Genomic DNA, 24,213 nt, shown 5'->3' on the forward strand with positions numbered 1-24,213 from the left:
ACTTATACACTTGATAATTACTTGATTTGTTCAAGATTTATAGAGGAAGGTAGAATCAGTCTTATTAGAGTTGTTGGCTTTATAAAATAAAAAAAAATAACTTAAATGATTAAGGATAGATGGATAAATAAATGGGTAGATAGAGTATTGTGTTGAGTGTTGGACTCTGAACATTCAGAATTATACTTTAAGTCCTTGACCTCTGCAGGTTCACAAGCATATAATACAGGTTCATAAGTTAGGGAAATATGCTCCTCAATAGGAAAATGCCATAGTTCAGTATTATAATAGAAGTATGCACAACTTTAAAAGAAGAAAGTCTTTGACACTACCACTAGGTTGAGGAGTATTTCAAAAGATGTTAGCTGAGTCTGGAAAAAAAAAAAAAAAAAAAGGTGGGGGAGGTGGGGGTTCTTTTCTTTTTCTTTTTTTTTTCTTTTTTTTGCAAATAAGAATGAGAAATTTTGATAGTCTGATGAATGACATGGAAGTGAGAAGGAACTGGGTTCATTTAAAGAACTGTGATGTATCTGTCATGACTAGTAGGTGTTGTAAATTTGAAATGGTGATATACTTCGAAGTTGGAAGTGTAGGTAAAAACCAAAGAATATGGCCGAGACCGGTTTGGCTCAGTGGGATAGAGCGTCATCGGCCTGTGGACCAAAAGGTCCCGGGTTCGATTCCGGTCAAGGGCATGTACCTTGGTTGTGGGCACATCCCTAGTGGGGGTAATGCAAAAGGTAGCTGATGGATGATTCTCTCTCATCGATGTTTCTAACTCTCTATCCCTCTCTCTTCCTCTCTGTAAAAAATCAATAAAATATATATTAAAAAAAAACAAAACAAAGAATATGTATGCTGGTGGAGAGCTATTGAAACTTTCTCAGTGAAGGAGGGTGTATCCAAACCATTCATAATTTAATATTTAAATGCTCATACTCTATTCTAGATAAGAATTTTGGAAGAGGAGAGCTAATCATGAGACTTTAAACAGAGCTTCATGTATATTCCTCAAGTGCCTTTGAACAGTGGCTCTTCTTCATTACCAGTGCCTTGGTAGAAATTCCTCTGGAAATGCACATATCCAGATTCGGAACTAGGAGAGAGCTCAGGTAGAAAGTGGAGATTTTTCAGTGTGCAGGTGTAATTAATGAGATTGCTCGGGGAACACGTAAAGAGAAAGGGCCTAGAATGGATTAGAGAATCACTACTATGTAAAGGGGTTGAATGGATGAAGCAAGTCCACATAAGAAACTGAAAGATATTGTTAATAGAGGAAGGAGGCGAGCTATGAGAAAGTGGTATCACACAGATCAATGAAGAAGGTATTTCAAGTAAAGCTGTTTAAGCTGAGAGGTCAAGTAAATGTGAAGACTAACAAACAGTGTTTGGACTGAGCAATTCTAATACCACTGGAGACTTGAGTCATATGGGAAAGTGGCTATGGAGGATTAGTTAGCTCTTGGATTGACTGTTAATTCACAACCCAACTGTTATTAATGTGCTTATAATTCAAAATGGAAAAGAACAGGTAAAGGCTAAAGAGGATTACAAAGAGAAACAAGGTGTCACCAACAGATACTGCCATGGGGTGGTCAAGGATATAAAGAAAAAGGAAATGGCAAGCCCTTTAGCATTTAGCTCATTGGTAACTAGTAAATAAATAGTAACCAGATTTTGATAGTAAGAAAATGAGTAAAAGATAGGTGGGAATTAGGATGTCTGTTAAAGGTACAAAGTCAAGGCAAAAGAGGGTGTGTGTGTGTGTGTGTGTGTGTGTGTGTGTGTGTGTGTATTGCAAGTGGTGGGGAAACATGTTTACCAGGAAAAGAAAAGGAGATGGCTGATTGTTACCTGCCAGGTGGGTGGCATTACCTCTTCATATAGCCTTTTTGAGAAACTCAGTCCAGCAGCTTTACTTTATTTCTGGTTTTATTCTAGCAGGAGCTTTCCAGGGTCATCTTTCTGAGGCCAAAGAGGCCTTCTGTTCATGATCACTTACTATTGAGTCATTTTGGTAGGATAGATAGTTGTCCTCATGGTGATGTCATTTTTAAAGCAGATTTGTACAAAGAGGCCCTTCATTAGAAACGTTGTGCCTTGGAATTGGCAGGGGGTTGGAGTTTAAGTCTTTGCTGTTAACACTTGACCTTGGACAATGATTATATAATTTCCTTGCACTGCCTGCCTCACAGACACGTGAGAGTGGAATGGGGTGAGGACTGAGGAAACTTGTGAATGGTGCAGTTGTACAGAGTTATAATTAAGGTGGTGTTACCATAATGTTTCTACAGAAGGAGTGCACAGTGTAATCATTCTGAGTTCATTACCTTTCTCTAGAGTAGGGGTGTCGAACTCAATCAGAGAAGGGGCTAAAATCTAAAATCCAGCCTAAATCGCGGGCCGAATGGTTTACTGAGCAGTCATAAACTGTCATTGTGATGGAAACGCAGTGGAGTGCAGTGATGACAGCGCGGTGCGGGCCACATTGCAAGGCCTGGCAGGACGGATTTGGCCCGCGGGCCTTGTGTTTGACACATGTGCTCTAGAGATTTCATTATTATCAAGCCAAAACCTAACCTATTTCTGTGTCTCATAGTTCTCAGTACTCAGGAATTTTAGAGAAGATACAGAGAGGAAACATGATTATGCTTTAAAATAAGAAGGGAAAGAATAAAATATTGGGAAGTGGGGCTTAACTGCTTTAAATTGGCAGTTCATTGAATTTGAAGGGGATTTAGGCATATTTCTTGGTAGTATAAGACATTATTATACCAAAAGGGGCGACTAGCTCTTTGCCATCTCCAAAGAATAAACTCTGAGAAATACAGTTAAATTGCAGTATGAGTGGTTAGATATAAGAAGAAATATTTAGCCCTAACCGGTTTGGCTCAGTGGATAGAGCGTTAGCCTGTGGACTCAAGAGTCCCAGGTTCGATTCCGGTCAAGGGCATGTACCTTGGTTGCGGGCACATTCCTAGTAGGGGGTGTGCAGGAGGCAGCTGATAGATGTTTCTCTCTCATCAATGTTTCTAACTATCCCTCTCTCTTCCTCTTTGTAAAAAAGTCAATAAGATATATTTTCTTAAAAAGAAGAAATATTTAGTCTATTAAAAAGGTCTAGTTAAACTCATGTTGTGCCAGAGTGGGTGGTTGTAAAGCCTTCATTTTGGGGTGTCAGTGGACTGTGGTAGGATTTTAAAATAGTATAAGATTTATCAGTTTGCTATGATTTACCACAGATATATTAAAGATAAGGGAGGAGATAAAGCAGATAACCTTTAACCTCTTCCTTGGAATGCATTTCCTGAAGTTAACTGTGTACACTGTTTATTTTCCAAGTGAAACATTAGTGTGTTTGTGTTTTCAGTTTTATTAAATTAGTTTCTCTTTTTTTTTTTTCTTTCCAGAGAGCATTAGGTAATCAAAAGTCCACAGTAGTTGAATTCAGCAATAAAGATGCCTCTGAAATTAACAGTGAGCAAGATAAAGAAAATTCCTTAATCAAAAGTGAACCAAGAAGAATTAAAATATTTGATGGAGGGCAAGTACAAATTTTACTTCTTAAATGTACATTTAAACTTACTTTTTAAATGTACATTTGCTTTCATGTGAATAAAGAATTATCAGTGCCAATTTTACATAAAGATTGTAAGGTATCTCAACTTATTAACAGAATCTCCATGGCAAAATATATTTTTAGTATTATGTAAAATAATTCCATTTTGTTTAAGGAAGTAAGAATTATTTAGGAAACATTGTGGATCCTAGGAGGCAGCTAAGAACAAAGTTTCAGAGTGAACCTTGAGGTTCACATTGATTTATAATAAAGAATGACTTGGGATATCTATTCTTAAGAGAGATGAACTTATTACCTATTTGATGTTTTTGTTTATTTGGTTTTGAGAAACCCAAAAGGTAAAAGTCAATTGTAGTTATTGTGAAGCTCAGAAAAATTTCAGAATTTATAGTTGTGATTGAATTTAAAAGTTTAAAAGAATACTTTTAAACCCAGTGACTTAAAAGAGGAAATATTTTTAAATTAAGTCTAATGTTGATGAATAAGGTTGTTTGATTAGAATTAGCTATTAAAATATTGAGTGTTGATGTGAAAAAGTGGAATATTGTGTTACTGTACATTCATAAAGTTTATATTGCTTGAGTCTAAAAATTGTGCCTTGTTTTATTTTTTAGGTTGAATTTTAATTATCAATATTTTCTTGGAGATATAGTATCCAATTTCCCTATTCTTTTTTCTTTCTTTAAATTAGATATAAATCAAATGAAGAGTATGTATATGTCCGAGGCAGGGGAAGAGGAAAGTACATTTGTGAAGAATGTGGAATACGTTGTAAGAAACCTAGTATGTTAAAGAAACACATACGAACCCACACAGATGTCCGCCCCTACCACTGCACTTACTGTAACTTCTCCTTTAAGACGAAAGGTATGAGATGGCGTTCCTTCATGGTTCTTTTTTATATGCTTTGAGCTAATTGCACTAAGAAGCAACTTTATATATTCTTTGACCAATGATGCAGTAGCTTAAATGGGACTAATATTAATTAAGTCCTGTCAACATTGTAGCTTTTTTTCTTTATATTTTTGGACTTCTTGGGGGAGGGAGGGTGTTAATTAGATGCTTTTAGAATATATATGTAATAAAAATAACATTTTAAAAGGAGCAACTGCCTTCTTTTATTTTCTTAAATTATAGTTGAATAGTATGATGACTAAAGGCATTTTTAAAAATACTTAATTTGGGGCTGAAGAAGAAAAATAAATTTTCATGATTACAATTTTTTTTATTACTTAGGTGTTAAATGATTGGAAACATTTTAAGTAATAATTGCATGATTACATTCATGTTTTATTATCTGATTTTAGGCATGTAGCCATTTTTTTTTCATGTTTTTTTTTAACCCAAATTCTGTTGAATTTCAGCTTCAAAAATTTTCTAACTTTTGTACTCTTCAATGTTTATAGAACTCATAACTAATCATTAATATTATATCGATAGTTAGTACTTTTTCTGTATTTATACAGAGTGGGGCAAAAGTAGGTTTACAGTTGTTGTTATGGAAAATAATACAATAATTAATAAGTAATACACAAATAAACTCTGTTTTGTGTACTCACAAACTATAAACCTACTTTTGCCCCACCTTGTATGTTACTTAAATTATAAGCCTTTATTATAAATAAGGTAATTTTACCTACTACAAATTTTCTGGTGCATATAATGAGTACACTACAATAAAATGTTTACTTTCTCCATTAGGCCTCTTGTTCATGAACCATTGTGGGAAAATTTGTTACTTAAAATTGTAATTTTATGTAACACTCTTTAAAAAATAAGAATATTTCTAAAACAGTGCGATTTATAAAAATATCTGTCTGAAAAGATTATATCTGTAAAAAATATGTAATTGATAATTTTTTACAGAATCAACTTTTATCTCTTTGGAGTTAGCATTTGCTTTGCTTTTTTATTGGTTGTCTTTGCAGCTGTTGTCTTAAAGATTGATTACCTCTTTAGCAAAATTTACTACATTGCTTTACTAGTATCTATTGGCATTTAAAGAGAGTTATAATATGTAGCATCTAAGTAGCTTCAAAGTAGTTCTTAAATGCCAATAGTATCTAAAATAAGAGTGATAAAATTAAAAAAATCTTAAGATAGCCTTAAATATCTCTAAAAAGTTTCACGAAATCATGAGGAGTTGGAGGAAACAGTAATTCTATAATCCTTTGGTTGTGATGTAGATCCTTCTGGAAGTGGAGGGTGGATTTCGGGATGATTTTTCTGGTTCTGTGTGAAGGTTTTAAGAGGATAAAGTACTTTGATCTTTAACCCAACGTATTGCTTTTCTTTTCACTGGTTTTAACTCTATGATTAAGAAACATCCATTAATTTCTATTATGAGATCAGAACACTAGTAATAGGACAATATAACTAATAAAAAAATTACCATGTACAGAATGATGTTACCAATAAAGAGAATCAAAGTCTAATATGAAATCGGTTTTTCTCAATGGGAGGGAAAGGAATTAGGATATAAAAAACAAAGTATATTCATAAAATAAGGTCAAGAAAGGAAAACTTAGTTGTGGAAAAGCAAACAAGACTATAGAGATTTCTTAGCAAAGAAGAATATTATGAATCACCAAGTATTAATCTTAGTGAAATAACTCATAACAACATAATGTGCAATTTTAGATAAAATGTTTATTAAATGGTAGCGCATACCATTTAATAAACTGATCAGTGTATGTTAGCAGTGTTCATGTCTCTCATTTCTCTACTATGTCGCATATCAGAATTCACATTAAATTTTTTGTTTTGTCAAATAACTCATAGGAATTATGTACTTAATATTTATTTGAAGAAAGCTACCCTAGCTATTGTGACTGGTAAAGAAAATATTAGAAATTCAGTATTTCCTTATTCTTGTCATGATGATCAGTTTTCCTTGTAGCAGTCTAGATTTTATAAATACATCTAAAAGAGATTACATAGGACCTTTTAAAGGTAGCTAAATAATAATAGACTTATTTTATATTAGGCTGTAGATTTTGCCCTACTCTCATTTACTTTTATTTCTTAGCCAGTTCAGCTCTACTTATTGAACATGTCTGGTTATTAAGCAAAAGTAATAGTGATAAAATAACGTAAGCTATACATGTATATGCAAAGAGAGCAAAATACTACCAAGAGAATGATCTGTAGTGTTAGAAATTGATGCTTCTGGTGGTAACACTTAGAAATTTATCTTCATCATTTGTGCTCATAGTTAATTTATGAGTACATTCTCAGAATAATCTATTTGCTTTCACTATTCTGCTTTAAAAGTCACTCAACAGAAACTATACAGTGAGCTTGCATCTCTGTAAGGAGCTAGTTCCATGTATATGATAGAAAACTATACTCTATTTGTAGCTATAAGAACCCAGAAACTACAATAAATCTCTCATACTTTCCAGAGGATTTAGATGAATGTTTATTAAATTTGTTGATAATTTTATCTATTAAATTAGTGCACAAACTTTATAGCATTGCTAGGGGATATTTGCATTTTAATATACATATTTAAATGCAAATTATTTTATTTAAAATTATTTAAGAAATTGATTAATAGTAATAGCTCAAGGTATGAGAAAATTTGTTTATTAAAAATTTACATTCCCAAATATGCCTAGTTACAATTGTACATTAACTTTATAGAAAGGAAATACCCTTCTTTGGCTATCTATTTAAATAATAAAAGCATTTGAAAGGAAATTATTATTGGACATTGTATCTGGGTAATAGTTTTATTGTACTACGAAGTATTGGGTCGGCAGCTAAGTAATTGCGGGTTTCACACATATATGGCTTCAGTTGAATTTTTAGGTTTGCAGACGTAGTACAAATGTAAAACACATTTTGTTATTTGATAGTTGGCTATTCAGCTGTTAATCAGTAAAAAAAGTTTTTTGATCTGTTTTGTAGTTTTTGTTTGGCGTTCGTTGAAAAATGAAAAATCAAAAGGAACATTTTTGTCATATTTTGCTTTTTTATTTCCACAAAGGGAAAAACGTATCCCAAGCTCATAAAAAGTTATGTGTTATTTATGGTGATGAAGCCTTAAAAGAACGGCAGTGTCAAAATTGGTTTGCCAAATTTTGTTCTGGTGATTTTTCACTCAAAGATGAAAAACGCTCTGGTCGTCCAGTTGAAGTTGATGACGCCCTAATCAAAGCAATAATCAATTCGGACTGTCACAGTACAACACGTGAGATTGCAGAGAAGCTTCATGTATCACATACATGCATTGAAAATCACTTAAAACAACTTGGCTATGTTCAAAAACTCGATACATGGGTTCCTCACGAACTGAAAGAATCACAGTTAACGCAACGCATTAGCAGCTGCGATTTGCTAAAGAAACATAATGAAAATGATTCATTTTTAAAACGACTGATAACTGGCGATGAAAAATGGGTTGTTTACAACAATATCAAGCGGAAAAGATTGTGGAGCAGGCCAGGTGAACCAACTCAAACAACATCAAAAGCTGATATTCATCAAAAGAAGGTTTTGTTATCAGTTTGGTGGGATTACAAAGGAATTGTCTACTTTGAACTCTTACCACCCAACCAAATGATCAATTCTGATGTCTACATTGAACAACTAACGAAATTAAACAATGCAGTTAAAGAAAAGTGGCCCGAATTGACAAATCGAAAAGGTGTTGTATTCCATCATGACAATGCAAGGCCACACACATCTTTGGTCACTCGGCAAAAATTAATGGAGCTTGGTTGGGATGTTTTGCCACATCCACCATATAGTCCTGACCTTGCACCATCTGATTACTTTTTGTTTCGATCTTTACAAAACTCCTTGAATGGTAAAAATTTCAATAATGATGATGATGTCAAATCGTACCTGATTCAGTTTTTTGCTAATAAAAACCAGAAGTTTTTTGAACGTGGGATTATGATGCTGCCTGAAAGATGGCAAAAGGTCATTGATCAAAATGGGCAATACATTACAGAATAAAGTTATTTAGTTCCAAAAAAAAATTGTCTTTGATTTTCTTTAAAAAATCCGCAATTACTTAGTTGCCGACCCAATATTTTGACTTATAAGTGGAAATTTCAGCCAATTAGCATTTTTTATAACTTTTTAATGTGAAAATTCTAAAGCATACAAAAAAGTAGAGATTTGTATAATAAACACTGATATGCCCATCATTTAAAATAATTATTGACACTGTCATATTTGCTTTATATTTTATTTTTAAAAGTATTTAAAGTAATTGTCAGATGTGACCAATCTATTTAAGCCAGGTGTTATCTCTGGAATTATAGAGCTAGGCAGAGTTTGATGAATCCTAGACCTTAGCTGGCCTGGGCACCCTCTTACATTTGAACCCCTGATGCACTAAGCTATGGGATGTGGTGCATACTGCCTACTGCAACAGTTAGCTTGAACAAGTGTGACCAGTTTCATGGGCTTAGTGCATTTTTGGTGGAATCAAGGCTCTGTAAATATAGCAATTTTGCAGGTCCTTCAACTATTGCAAGCCCAACACCCAGACCTATGATTCAGACATTTTTAGCTCTTCTAAACACTTATTCTCAAATGCTAATTTTCCCTGCATACCAAGCTCAGTATGTAGATATTTATTTTCTCAAAGGAGATGATTTTCCCATTATGGTATTTTTTGTGTGTGTGTCTGTGGTCTTCTGCTTAGTGCCCCCAAAGGAATCTGAGCTCTTCCCTTGAACTAAAGATCGCCTCAGGTAAGGTGCCCAGTGATTCCCACTTACCCTGCTAATACTTACAGAGGTCCATACACCAGCTGCCTGAGGAAACACTCCTTTAGAGATCCTATTATAACACTTGTAGACAATATGGGGAAGTGAACTTAATTCAGGGAATTTTATCTTAGGTTCCAAACACTCAAAATTACTGTTTATAATGTAATAATAACCAAATATGGTTTCTAATAGTCAAGCTCAAAATTGAAAAGGCTCATTCCTAGGTACCAAAAATAAAAAAGAAATGCCAAGATAGCATATTGAACAGATGCTTTAAAAAATAATAATAATAAAAAAGCCCATAGGGACATCAAGCCAGATATATGCCTGCAGACTTGGAGTTTTAATGCTGGTGCTGAAGTGGCATTCAAGACCTCTGAAATAAGCCTGGCTCCCCTGCCCAGTGACTGGACCATGTTGGGGAGAAAAGCTACCTGCTGAAAAGCAAAACCCTATACCTATGCCAAAACAAAACAAAATAAGGTCCAGAATCAGTGGTATGAAACCATTTAGGTCCCAGGCAGAAGCAATTGGAAAATTACCCCCAAAAAAGACATTATTCAAAGTAGAAGAGTCAGACTTGAAAAAGACAAACTAACTAATAAATAACAAGGTTTCTACAATACAACATGCAAACACCAGTATTTTCTTTTTCCAAACTATAATCATTGGAATTTTATGACCACAACCTGTACTTTCACTTGAAATAGGAATGGAATTTGCCAGTGTTGACAAATGCAGTAGCAGAATAATACTATGTAAGCTTAGTAAACATTCTTTTCCCTTAAGGAAATCTGACAAAACACATGAAGTCCAAGACACATAGCAAGAAATGTGTGGATTTAGGCGTCTCAGTAGGTTTAATAGATGAACAAGATACAGAAGAATCAGGTAAGGCTTTATTCCATATTTTTCATAAATGCTATTTATTAATATAATGTACTATTTTTTGCATCCATATTCTTCCATTTCCACTGATACTGCTTAATTTCTATTTTCATTATATTATGCGATAGACTCCTCAGTTTGCTCATCTCTAATTTGTCTTCATTCTTCTCCATCTACCCCACCGAAGTCCAATTAATCTTCCTGAAGCATGTGTCTGATCATATTACTCCTCTGCCTCAAGTCTTTATTAGTTTTTATTTGCCTACCAGATAAAGCATAAGCCACTTGACTGTATAGCCTCTTCAGTCCTTCTTCACCCCTCTTTCTCCTTTCCTTCTTTTACCTACCATAATGCTTGGATTTGCTGCTTTCCTGTCATTGATTCAGCCCTCCCTCTACCCTGCCCTCACTCCCCACACAAACCTGGCTCCGGTCTGCATTGGTCAAAGTCTTCCATTCTTTCAAGATCTGCTCATACCACTGCTGTCACAAAGCCTTCTCTGATTTTCCCTTCCCAGACTACATTTAGGGGAAGCAATTTTTCCCTTTTCTGAACTCCTAAAATATTTTAGTTTTCCTCCTGAAAGTACTGAATTCTTTTTTGCCTTATTTTGTGATGATTGACATACTTACCTTACCTCCCCCCCTGAAACTGCTGAGCGTACATGAGCAGAATCAATGACTGAATAATCTTTGCTTCACCCACAGCCATTAGCCGAGTGCCTGGCTCCTAGTAGCTGCTCCAGAAAATTTGTGGAATAAAACATTTGCTTGCTTCCCATAGTGTTTTTTTTTTATTTTGGAAATGTTAACCAGTTGTTTTCTTAACAATGTTAACTCAACAAATGAAAGTATTTATCTTTAATCAACTTAGAAGCAAAGTAAGCTTGATTATCTGTTTTGGACAATCACAGAATAGAATTATCCTTTCCTAAGACATTTTTAAACCCAAGAAATTAACAAAAGAAAAAAGTTGTCCTACTGCTTTTTTGAAAAATGTCCTAAACATTTACCTGCTTGCTTGTTTTATTTAATGAACATTAATTTGATATAAATTTCCCAAAGAAAAAAAAGGTGAGGACATCATTGAAAATATAGGTAACAAACCAAATGCATCTAATTCCACTTGACAATCAGTAACATACTGAATGAGTCAGTCTGAATTTATTTCCAAATATGCTAGAAGAGGGATTCACATCTAAAGTGGTACAGTTGAAATTATGTAATATGTAATCCTGGGAAAGGATTGCCTTTAAACCTTTTTTGGAGAATAAACTGATATATTCTTAAAAGAAGAAAAAAATAATAACAAATTTAGGACAGTGTGGAGCTTTTTAGGATTTATGTACAAGTTGATGCTTTGATACATATTGAGGATGGCAAAGTAAGGATTTAAAAATACATACCCAATTAACATGTGTAACTTTTTTGTCCAAAGAACATATTTATTAAAAGCTGATTTTTCATTTATTAAAATATAACTAACATAAATCCCTGTATAAGGTTAGGATGTGCAGCACAATTGTTTAACTTAAATACATATTGTGAAATGGTCACCACAAGAAGTTTATTTGTAATTCACCATCTCTTATAGATATAACAAAAAGAGAAAGCAAATAACTCTCTTAACAACTTTCATATATACCATGTAGCACAATTAACTATAGTTATCATCTTGTACTTCTAGAACTTCTCTTATAATTGGAACTTTGTACCTTTTGATCACCTTTTCTCCAATTTCTTCTCCCCTCACCTCCTGCCTCTGGTAACCACAAACCTGATCTCTTTTTCTGTGGGGTTTTTTTTTATTTGGGGGCTTTTGGGTATTTTTAATTCCATATATAAAAGCTAATTTTTTAATTGCTAGGAATTTAACTGTGTGTCAGTGTCTTTGTTTAATTCTGTGTCAGTATCTCTATTATGTTGAGCATTTCAGAAGTAAAAAGCTAGGAAAAATGAGTAACAGCTTCAGCAGGTATATTTATTACCCACAGAAGAGAAAAGGCATAGAGGTTGCAATATGAAATACTGATCCCTGAACATATGTAAATATGAAAGTTATTATTATTATAATATATACTCTTATATGCTCTAAGAGGGATCTTACAAAACACTAGAGGCCCAGTATACAGATCTAAGCCCTCTCACAATCCAGGATCCCTTGGGGGATGTCAGGCTGTTGGTTTCAACCTGATCCTCACAGGCCAGGCTAAGGGACCCCACTGGTGCACCAGGCCTCTAGTATGCATATAAGATCTTTGGTTAATCTCTTCCCGCTCTCCTCCCTCCTCCCTTCCCTTTGAGATTCATTAGTCTGTTCCATGTTTCTATGCCTGTGTGTGGAGTGTCTGCTCCCCTGGTGGTCAGTGTGCGTCATAGATACTGGTTGGATGGTCGCTTAGGCTTTTATATATATACTAGAGGCCCAGTGCATGGAATTCGTGCATGGGTAGGAACCCTAAGCCTGGCTGGCAAGGAGGGCCAATCGGGGCCTTCTAGCTGCCCACCTTCCCCAGCTGCTGGCTACTGGCCGGGGCCTTCCTTCGTTTTGTGCCACCCCCTGAGTGCTACCAGAGGGGAGGTCAGGGATATCATTGTGTTTACTGCTCTGTCTCCAGCACCTTAGGATTGTGCCTAGCAACTAGTGATAACAGTTAATAATTATTGATTGAATGTATGGGAACAAATGACCTACAGTCTGTTAGGAAATAATTCAAGATTACTTTAGAATTTAATATTAGTTATCTATTAACCTCCTTTACTAAAATCTAATGGTGGCTATAATACAATATTTAATACCTTCACTTCCAAATAGAGTTTACATGATATGGCCAAAGTCAATATAGGTGTTGTTAAAGTAGTGCAGGCATTTGTTTGATAATTTCTTATTTTTTGGTCATTGGCTTAGAAGACTAGAAGATAATTTAAGTTATCTGATTATTCTGTTTTTGCATCCTCAATAATGATCTCTCCAGATTGATAAAATTTGTTCCTTTTTTTTTTTTTTTCCAGTGGTTCTAGAGAAGAAAAGTTTATTCCCTTTCAGATTCCTTCCTTTATCTATTTAGCACTCCAGCACTGCTTAATAGGTGTGATCATGTCCCCAAGAGCTCCCCGCCCTGGCCATGAGGTTGGTCTGACTTGGCAGGATTCACCTCCCAAGCCTGGGACAGGGAGGGAGCTGTGACAGCCTCGTTGGTTGCAGAAGGGTGACTAAGTGTGTCTCAAAGGAAAGGGAAGGAAGTTACTTGTTCATTCATTGTTTTATTTTAAAAGGTATCAGTGAGGGGATAGGATAAAGGAAGGCAGGTATTCTGGACTTGTTTGAGCAAATGTCCAGAAGTTGGACAAGAATAGGACATTAAAAGTGTGTAAATGGCACAGGCTGAGAAAGTTGGACAGGGAACACCCTGGCACAGTGGTTGGTGAATAGGTCATCCTATGCATGGGAAGCGATCATTCTAGGTTTCAGCTATATTCACATCTCCTTAGATATAGCCAGTCTCTGCCATGGCAGTTAATATCAATTTCTTGATGTTTGAACACTTGAAAGTCATTATCTCATAGGTATGATTTTTCTAGAATTTGTATTCTTGTAAACATTCAGGAATATACAGTGTTCCTTTTTTTTTAAAGAAAGCCTGAGTTTTTCATGTGTCTTATTTAAAGTGATTTCTTTTAGGCCCATATAGTTCTGATTTTTAATCCAGATTATTTTCTCAAATGTTTTTTGAAACAAGGAAATAAATTATATCTGTGACCCTGGAATTTTCACTGTTCTATTTTGTGGTGGGAATTTAGACAATAATGACTAAAAGAAACATGATTTAATTAAGTTATATTCACCACCAACAAAAATAAATAATACCATAGAGAAAAAAGTATTTGTCTGAAAGGGTGTTTTTATAAACAGAGCCCCTTCCTCACTCTCCCCCAGATGGAGTTTACAAGTTTGGGTGGAAAGTCTGGTGTGACTTTCAGAAACCTCACTCTTCATTTATTAAGTTAGCGGGCATTACTCCCCCTGGAATTAATTTCTACTCTGGCCCAACATCACTGTGGTATAATTTTCTTCATAGAATAAACTATCATGAAAGATAAGGACTTGATTTATTTCTACTTCAATGTTTCCATATGTCTTAAAACATTGCCCTTATTAACTCCATAAAGACACTAAGGGATTAGCAACATGTTATGAAGTGTTCAGTTTTACTATCAATTTCATTTTCCAAGAAAAAATACACATCTATACTAATAAAAGGGTAATATGCTAATTAGACCAGGAGACCTTCTGGACAAAGCCATGGTGGCAGGCAGAGGTGGTTAGGGGCAATCAGTCCAGGAGGGGAGAGCAGTTGGGGGTGATCAGGCCAGTGGGGGTGAGGGAGCAGTTGGGTATGAGCAGTCTGGTGAGGGGTAGGGGGGAGCAGTTGGGGGCAAATCAGGCCTGCAGGCAGAGTGGTTAGGGGTGATGAGGCAGGCAGGCATGTGAGCAGTTAGGACCCAGTGGTTCCGGATTGCAAGAGGGATGTCCGACTGCCAGTTGAGGCCCGTTCCTACAGCGATTGGGCCTAAACCAGCAGTCGGACATCCCCCGAGAAGTCCCAGATTGGAGGGGATGCAGGCTGGGCTGAGGGACGCGGCCCCTCCCTCTCCCCCCTTCCCTCATGCACAAATTTCATGCACCGGGCCACAAGTTTCTTTTTTATAAGTAGGTGTAGTAATAGATGAAGTGGCTGGCTTTTAAAAAAATTAGAAGGGAGGAAATATTTTTAAGTTTACAGTTTTAAGTTTATAGTTTTAAGTTTTGAAATATATGTCTGCTAGGAGGACAAAGCTTTAGAGTTTGAAAGCTGGTCATTTTCAGGTGACCTTGTATGCTGGTTCTTCTTCCTGCGTGCTCCTTGCCCATGGGAGTTTCTGCCTCCCTGCTCACAAGGCGCACTCACCATCTACAGTCAGGTGCATGGGAGCGTCTCTTCTGAGGCTTCAGCCACCACATGGGATCCTTTGCATGATGAAATTCCTGCCTGACAATGTATTCTCCATTTTCTTAGTCCAATAAGTGAAAATAAGTAGCAAAATTGCAATATAGGGTCTTTTGACACATAACTTGCTGTTATGGTGAACCGTTTTCTCAAATGCTTTTATGGAAACCTGGAGTCATGAGGTCATTTCTCATATTTTGTGTTAAGTTACACAAACCTGACCTCCTCACAGTACACTCCTGTAAGTCACACTAAGATCCCATTTGGTGCATGTCTACAATAAAAATTTAGGAACATGCTAAGGTGCCGCAGCAGTTATCACAGGTTACTTTCCAACCTGCATCCCAAAAGGGTAGTGATAACAGCAGTTTTTGGATGCCTTTGTCATGCCTCCACAACTGCACTTAATTTCATAAGGGACGTGCCTAGCCATGTGAAAAGTGAGAGTCTAAAATAATTAAGAAAAAAAGCTATGGACAGCATATCTTTTACCACCGAGTTATTTTTAGACAATTGAAATTTGTCCTTTAATTATGCCAGTAGGTTACAGATGCCATTTAAATAATACTACAGGAACATTAAAGATAAATAGCCAAGTTCAGGAGCCACATGTCTTTTAGGAAACCAGTACTGCAAAACATCAAGACTTGAATTGCATGAAAACTTGTGACACTGTCTTTGCTGGACACTGAATAAAATTCTTACGCAGCTTTGCTAGCCACACTTCCCATTCCACATTTAAAATGTGGTGGGAGCCGAAACCGGTTTGGCTCAGTGGTAGAGCATCGGTCTGCGGACTGAAAGGTCCCAGGTTCGATTCCAGTCAAGGGCATATACATTGGTTGTGGGCACATCCCTGGTAGGGGGTGTGCAAGAGGCAGCTGGTTGATGTTTCTCTCCCGTCGACGTTTCTAGCTCTCTATACCTCTCTCCTCCTCTCTGTAAAAAAAAAAAAAAATCAATAAAATATATTTGAAAAAATAAATAAATAAATGTGGTGGGAGTTTCAGCAGTGGAGTCCTGCAGCACCTTCTTAATTAACTAGTGGGTTTGACACATTTGTGTGACAGTCACACATCCAATCAGCTAAGGAGATCTACAGGAACTTGCTACATGTATTTAAATTTTGATTATCTTAGACATCCGGGGAATGGGTAACTCTTTTCAAAGAAAACAAAACAAAAAAACACCACCAGCAGCTGGGTGTTATTTGGGAGACAGGAGTCTTAATCTAGCCCCTACCAGACTTCGCGGAACTTCACCCAGAAACCTAACGACAGTGTTTGTAGGCTTATAGGATAAATTTGGGGGTGGTCATTTAATTGATCTTTTCTATAGCACACACATAATCATCACCAAGAAATTTTTATCTCTGAGCTTTCAGTCATTCTACAAATTCATTAAATGCTCATAAAGGCCAGAGAGTATTGCTACACAGTATCCCACCATAATGTTTATTTTGTAAACATCATTACCATTTGGTGTAATGTCTTGGTTAGCTTATGGCTTAAGTCTTTTTATGCTGCATTTGTATTTAATTATTACTTTATATCTGCCTTTTTTTATTTTTACCAAAGGTTTACTCCAGATTTATTTCTATATAACTTCAATACTGTTTTTTTTTCCTGGCATTGTCTACAGTCTTTCCTTTTTTTAAGGATCCTAAACTCATTCTCCACTGTACGAACCACACAGTGCCCAGGATGTTATTCATCAGCATAATGTGCAAGTTCCCTGGTGATAAAGTGTGCTTATTAGAGGTCAATGTGCAGGTTGTGTGGTGAAGGGGCAGAAGACTCAGAAGGGCCAAAGACTGGTCTTTCTACTGCTTCATTACCTTTGGCAACAGCAGGCTGTATGGCTATCTACTTTTTCCTTTAGCGGATGAGTTCCTCTTCTGATTTTTAAATGGACTAAATTTAGAGATATTAGGAAATGTTTATTTTGAATTAAGTGGAGGGAATTAGACATTTTTCTAAGCCAGCCATTGAAGTTTGTACATTTTTGGCATTTAAAAGTTTCCATTTAGTTTAAAACTGGCAACTGAAGCTGTAATTATAGTATGTGCTTCTGAAATCCTTCCAGCCCAGCTGCAAATACCCTGTATTCTTGCCATGAAAAATTATATAATCTGAGGGATTTTTTCCCGTGTTCTTGGGGAATTAGGAAAACTTTTTCCTTTTCACTTTTTGTGTCAAAAATCATACTGCCAGCTATTTACTTTTCATGCCTTGATCCAGAGAATGTTTTTGTCAACAGAACGTAGACTTCAAAACAAGGAATGTTAATAATGTGCCTTCAACTGTCAAACTGAGAGAGCCATTCAATACGGCAGAATAACTGGAATCATCATTCTTGATAATGTGTAAGATGATGATCTTAGATCACAGGATTTAAAGCCTCCATCACACTGGCCCTTAAAAATAATCTAAATTATGTTTCTAAAACATCTAAATAAAAGCTGTAGAATGTATTTTTATGTAAAATGTGTTTTTATGGAAAACTTATTATTCCTTTCAAGAAAAATTTTCATGCACAACATGAAACAGTAATAGATAGGCCTTAGGAATTGTAGTTAAAATAAAGTATTATATCATTAATGAATGGCACATATGTGTTAGTCTTATGGTTTACTTCCTAAAGTAATGACAGGATTCCTAAGTGTATGAAAACCTGGCCCATTATTTTTTACGGTGTTTTCATTTTTAAAAACAAAAAAAAAGCATTACCCAGCAGTTACATGCTTTTAAAAAGTTATTTTTCTTGCTTTTGTTTTATCTGGATTTCAAAGTAATATTTCTAGACAGGTGAGAAAAACAAAAACAAACAAACTACAACAAAGAATGCCAGGGCTGGGACTTGGGAGCTGAGGGCAGGGGCTGGGAGCTGAGGGCAGGGACTGGGAGCTGGGGGCAGGGGCTAGGGCTGGGGCAGGGGCTAGGGCTGGGGCAGGGGCTGGGGCTGGGGCAGGGACTAGGGTAGGGTCAAGGGCTGGGGTATAGGCTAGGGCTAGGGTAGGAGCTGGGGCTGGGTAGTGGCTGGGGCTGTGGGATAGGGGCTAGGGTTGGGGCTGGGGTACAGGCTGGGGCTGGAAGCTGGGGCTAGGGCCAGGGGCAGTGGCAGCAGCAGGGGCTGGAGCAGGGGCTGGGGCCAGGGGCAGCCTGTCCTGAAGGGCTTCATGTGCTGCCTCTGGATCAGACTTCCAGCAGGTGTCACTGTCCAGCAGTGCTGGGAGGGCAGGGTGCAGTTCATCCAACTGACTTTCAAAAGATACTTTTGAAATACATCTTTAGGAAGATGTTTGACATAAGTTTATCAAAACATTTGCTTTAAAACAGTATTGCTGCATTGCATATCTCTTTTTTTTCATGAATTTAATTCACAAAAGGAAATAAAGGAATTAAACTTATGTAAAATTGTACTGCATTTTGGAAAGATTTATTTATAACCGGGGGGGGGGGGGGTGTTTGAAGGTTGTAGATTAAATAGATCTTTAAAGGGCCATGTATTTGTGAATGTGTTAATCAAGTGTGTGGGTTCCTTCCATCCTCGAGTGCCTGAGGGATGCATGGGGCTAAACCAACTTATCCCTTTGCAGTTTTACAGTCTGTTGTATAAGCCAAGAAAGAACAGTTGTAATACAATGCCGAAAAGTCAGCATATCTAATTGGATTAATGACAGGATTCCTAAGTGTATGAAAACCTGGTTCTAAATTCTGGCTTCCACAACTTCTAGTCCTATATAAATTCCTTCACTTCCTTGTATAAGTTTGATTTCAGCTCCGTCACAGGGTGGTTGTAAGGTTTATGAAATAGAGTATAGATGTTGGCAAACTATCACTGTAGAGGACCTAATTGCACCTATTTAGGCTTTGGGGGCCATATAAAAACCCCAAAAGCCTGTTGTAACCATTAAACTCTGTGGTTGTAGTGCAAAATCTGCCATAGACTACATGTAAACTAACAAGCCTGGCTGTTCCAGTAAAACTGTCTACAACTACAGTCAGAGAGCCACACGCATCCAGAGGCTGCATTGCATATGTTTGGCTATTCATAATCAAATAATAATATGAAGCTTTTAATGTCTGTACCTAATTCAACTCGTGTATATTTATAAGCTAGCTTATTGGCTATAATGTTATTTATTTGTTTGTTTGTTTAGTATTGTTTAAAGTATTACAAATAGTAGTACATATGTCTCTTTTTTCCCCTTTGACCTTCCCCTTCCTCCCCTATCCCCTAGCACATGCCCTCACCAACCACCCCCAGCGTCTGTGTCCATTGGTTAGGTTTATATGCATGCACACAAGTACTTTGGTTGATCTCTTACCACTCTCTAACACTCTCCTGCCTTCCCACTGAAATTTGGTAGTCTGTTCGATGCTGCTTTGTCTCTCTCTATTTGTTCATCATTTATGTTGTTTATTATATTCTACAAATAAGTGAGATCATGTGATCTTTATCTTTCTCAGACTTGTTATTTCACTTAGCATAATGGTCTTCAGTTCCATCCATATTGTTGCAAATGGTAAGGATTCCTTCTTTTTTATAGCAGCGTAGTATTCCATTGTGTAGATGTACCACCCTTTTTGAATCCACTCACCTGCTGATGGGCACTTAAGCTGTTTCCAAATCCTAGCTATTGTAAATTGTGCTGCTATGAACAAAGGGGTGCACATATCCTTTCTGATTGGTGTTTCTGATTTCTTGGGATATATTCCTAGAAATGGGATTACGGGGTCAAATGGCAGTTCTAAATTTAATTTTGAGGAAACTCTGTACTGATTTCCACAGTGGCTACACAGTCTGCATTCCCATCAACAGGCAAGAGTGTTCCTTTTTCTTCACATCCTCACCAGCACTTGTCATTTGTTGATTTGTTGGTGATAACTATTCTGACAGGTGTGAGAAGGTTCCTCATTGTTGTTTTGATTTACAGTTCTCAGATGATTAATGACTTTGAGCATGTTTTCATATGTCTTTTGGCTTTCTATATGTCCTCCTTGGAAAAGTGTCTATTTAGGTCCTTTGCCCATTTTTTGATTGGGTTGTTTATTTTCCTTTTGTTAAGTTGTATGAGTTCCCTGTACATTTTGGACATTAAACCTTATCGGCAATAACATTGGCAAATATATTCTACCATGCAGTGGGTTTTCTTGTTGTTTTGTTGATGGTTTTTATACTGTGCAGAAGCTTTTTATTTTGACATAGTTCATTTGTTCATTTTCTCTTTAGTTTCCATTGTCCTAGCAGCTGTTTTGGTAAAAAGATATTGCTACAACGTATGTCTGATATTTTGCTACCTATGGATTCTTCTAAGATTTTTATGGTTTTCCATTTTACATTTAAGTCCTTTATCCATTTTGTATTTATTTTGGTATATGGTGTAAGTTGGTGGTCTAGTTTCATTCTTTTGCATGTATCTGTACAATTTTCGTAACACCATTTATTAAAGAGACTGTCTTGACTCCATTGTATGCTCTTGCCTCCTTTGTCAAATATTAATTGAGCACAATGGTTTGTGTCAATTTCTGGGTTCTCTGTTCTGTTCCACTGGTCCATATGTCTATTCTTATGCCTGTACCAGGCAGTTTTGAGAACTGTGGCTTTGTAGTATAGCTGTGATATAGCTGTTTGGAGTCTTCTTATATTCCAGATGAATTTTTAGCGAGTTCTAGGTCTTTAAAGTATGCTGTTCGTATTTTAATTGGTATTGAATTAAATTTATAGTTTGCTTTGGGTAGTATGGACATTTTAATTATGTTGATTCTACCAATCCATGAACATGATATATTCTTCCATTTGTCTATGTCTTCCTCTATCTCTTTTTTTCAGCGTCCTCTAATTTTCTGAGTACAGGTCCTTTACCTCCTTGGTTAAATTTATTCCTAGGTATCTTAAATTTTTTGTTGCAATGGTAAATGGGATTGCTTTTTTTAGTTTCTCTCTGTGTGAGTTCATTATTGATGTATACAAAAGCCATTGACTTCTGAGTATTAAATTTGTATCCTGCTACATTGCCGAATTCATTTATTAAGTCTAGTAGTTTTTTGATGGAGTCTTTACAGTTTTCTATGTATTATACAATATCATGTTATCTGGAAATAAGGACAATTTTACGTCTTCCTTCCCAATTTGGATGGATGCTTTTTATTTCTTCTTCTTGTCTGATCACAATGGCTAGTACTCCCAGTACTGTGTTGAACAAGAGTGGTAAGAGTGGGCATCCCTGACTTGTTCCTGTTCTTAGGAGAAATGGTTTTAGTTTTTGCCCATTGAGTATGATGTTGGCTGTGGGTTTATCATATAAGGCTTTTATTGTGTTGAGGTATGATCCTTTTATTCCCACCGTGCTGAGAGATTTTTATCAAGAAAGGATATTGGATATTGTCAAATGCCTTTTCTATATCACTTGATATGAATTCTGTTATTTTTGTCTCTCAATTTGTTTATATGGAATATCACTTTCATTGATTTGTAGAATTGTACCATCCTTGCATCCCCAGCATAAATCCCACTTGGTCATGGTGTATGATCTTTCTAATGTAAGGCTACATTCAATTTGCTAGAATTTTATTGAGAATTTTGGCAACTGTGTTCATGAGTGATATTGGCCTATATATAATTCTCTTTCTTTGTATTTTTTTTTTTTCTTTCTGGTTTTAGGATTAGGATAATGCTGGTTTCATAGAAAGAGCTTGGAAGTGTTCCTTCCTCTTGAATTTTTTGGAATAGTCTGAAAAAGATAGGTTTTATTTCTTTGAATGTTTGGTAAAACTCCCTTGTGAAGCTGTCTGGTCCAGGTCTTTTGTTGGTTGAAAGTTTTTTTTATTACTGCTTCAATTTCCTCCATAGTTATCAGCCTATTCAGATTTTTTTATTCCTTCTGATTGATTTTTGGAAGGTAATATTTTTCTAGGAATATGTTCATTTCTTCTAGGTTGACCAGTTTGTTGGAATGCAGTTGCTCATAGTATTTTTACGATTCTTCGTATTTCTGTCTTGTCTATTGTTATTTTGTCTCTTTCATATCTGATTTTGTTTATATGAGTCCTCTCCCTTTGCTTCTTGGTGAGTCTGGCTAGGGGTTCATCAATCTTGTTTATCTTTTCAAAGAACCAGCTCTTGGTTTTGTTGATCTTTTGTATTTTTTATCTATCTATCTATCTATCTATCTATTTATTTATTTAGGGGGAGGGGAGGTGTCTCTATGTAATTTATTTCCACTGTGATCATTATTATTTCCTTCCTTCTGCTTAGTCTGAGCTTTTCTTGTTTCTCTCTTTCTAATTCTTTGAGTTCCATAATTAGATGGTTTATTACTAGTTTTTCTTGTTTTTTGAGGTAGGCCTGTAATGCTATGAACTTCCCTCTGAGGGCTGCTTTCACTGTGTCCTATAGGTTTTGGATTGTTGTATTTTTCTTGTCATTTGTTGCATTGATGCTTTTTATTTCTTCTTTGATCCCTTTGGTAACACAATTATTTAATAGCATGCTATTCAGCCTCCAAGTGTTTGAATTTTTGTGATTTTTTTTGTAGTTTATTTCTAATATGCCTTATTTTCAATAGGGATAGAATTCTGGGTTTACAACTTATTTTGTTACTGTGTTTTTCATTTATAGCATCTAATTTAGGAAATACATATAGATAAATAATCCAAATGTCTTAATTTCTGCCTAAAAAAACAAAATCCAAAGATCTTAATGTCTGAAAAGAAAAAAGAAAAAAAACACACAAAAAGATTACCTGTCCTGGGAAGGGTGGGTTGAATCTTCATAGAACAAAAATGATAGGAAAATTTTTACCTAAGTAAAGAAAGTAAAAAGAGACTTACATATGAGAGAGTATTACTAATCAGAGAATAATGCAAACGTCAATTATACTAGTCAAGTATTAAGGAAAATTACTTTGCTTATATATATGAAATGCCATTTTGTTTTTGTTTAGTTTATTTTTAAGTTGTTCAATAAGAAGGGAATACAAAAAAACTATATATAAAAAAATACTCAGGAAAAGAATTGTTTTGAAATCCTGTTAAATTTTTTTAATACAGTTTAGTCTTTTGGGGGGGATTTTATAAATATAATATTTGAGATCTTTATTGCTTATATTTTTTATTATATGACCTCTGCCTGTCTACTTTCGAAGTTCATTTCATGTTCTGCATCCACAATAAAGCCTGCCCTGGCCATGCCACTCTCTATTAGTTCCTCATTCTCTGATTCCTGTGCACTGATTGACTCATTCGTTTTGCCCCATGTCATTCTCCTCGACTAAATTGCAGGCTTTTTGTGGATAGAGTCCTTGTCTTTTATATTCCTCACAGCATTGCTAAGCTTATGAAAAAAAATAAAAGATTGCATTTGTCCAGTTGCAAAGCATTCTGTAACATACCCTCTTGGTTGTTTTTATTAGACGATAGACAAAGATTTGGTTACGAGCGGTCTGGGTACGATCTTGAGGAGTCTGATGGCCCAGATGAGGATGATAATGAAAATGAAGATGATGATGAAGATAGCCAGGCAGAATCCGTTCTTTCAGCAGCTCCCTCTGTTTCGGCCAGCCCACAGCATCTTCCATCTAGAAGTAGCCTTCAGGACTCCGTGGGTGCTGACGAGGATATCAGGATCACCGATTGCTTTTCTGGAGTCCACATGGACCCAATGGACATTCTACCCAGAGCGTTGCCCACTAAGATGACCGTACTTAGCACAGTGCAGTCAGAGCGCAGCAGGCAGGCAGAGAGCCCCCTGAAGACCAGGCAGCATGCGAACGAGGAGGATGGGACACCTACTGCTGTAGACTCTTCTCAGTCACCTGAAGCTACGCCCAGGTCTCCAAGTCATCAGATGTCTGTGGACTACCCGGAATCCGACGCAATTCTGAGAAGTTCTGTGACCGGAAAGGCTGTTGCTTTAACACAGGTAAATGGTTTGTTGTTTTCTGTGATTGTTGCCCTCACATCCCATGTGGTTCAGGGTTCAGGTTCAGGGTTCAGGCTCTGGAGGAGGCCACAGGCAAATGAAA

General features: G+C 36.2%; 1 protein-coding gene across 7 annotated transcripts in view; it reads left to right on the forward strand.

Moving 5' to 3' along the window:
* Nucleotides 1-24,213, forward strand: part of HIVEP1 (HIVEP zinc finger 1) — a 145,969-nt gene that overhangs the window by 117,827 nt on the left and 3,929 nt on the right. For 5 of the 7 annotated variants that reach the window (XM_045584270.1, XM_045584269.1, XM_045584268.1 and 2 more), the window contains exons 5-8: nt 3,411-3,544; nt 4,272-4,447; nt 10,099-10,200; nt 23,602-24,110. In XM_045584270.1, coding sequence (XP_045440226.1) covers nt 3,411-3,544; nt 4,272-4,447; nt 10,099-10,200; nt 23,602-24,110 — 921 coding nt within the window. Of the gene's footprint in view, nt 1-3,410; nt 3,545-4,271; nt 4,448-10,098; nt 10,201-23,601; nt 24,129-24,213 lie in introns of all 7 variants that reach the window. The other 2 variants (XM_045584272.1, XM_045584271.1) reach the window with 2 other exon arrangements.

The sequence above is a fragment of the Pipistrellus kuhlii genome, unplaced genomic scaffold, assembly GCF_014108245.1.
Source record: "Pipistrellus kuhlii isolate mPipKuh1 unplaced genomic scaffold, mPipKuh1.p scaffold_m20_p_2, whole genome shotgun sequence".
NCBI lineage: Eukaryota > Metazoa > Chordata > Mammalia > Chiroptera > Vespertilionidae > Pipistrellus > Pipistrellus kuhlii.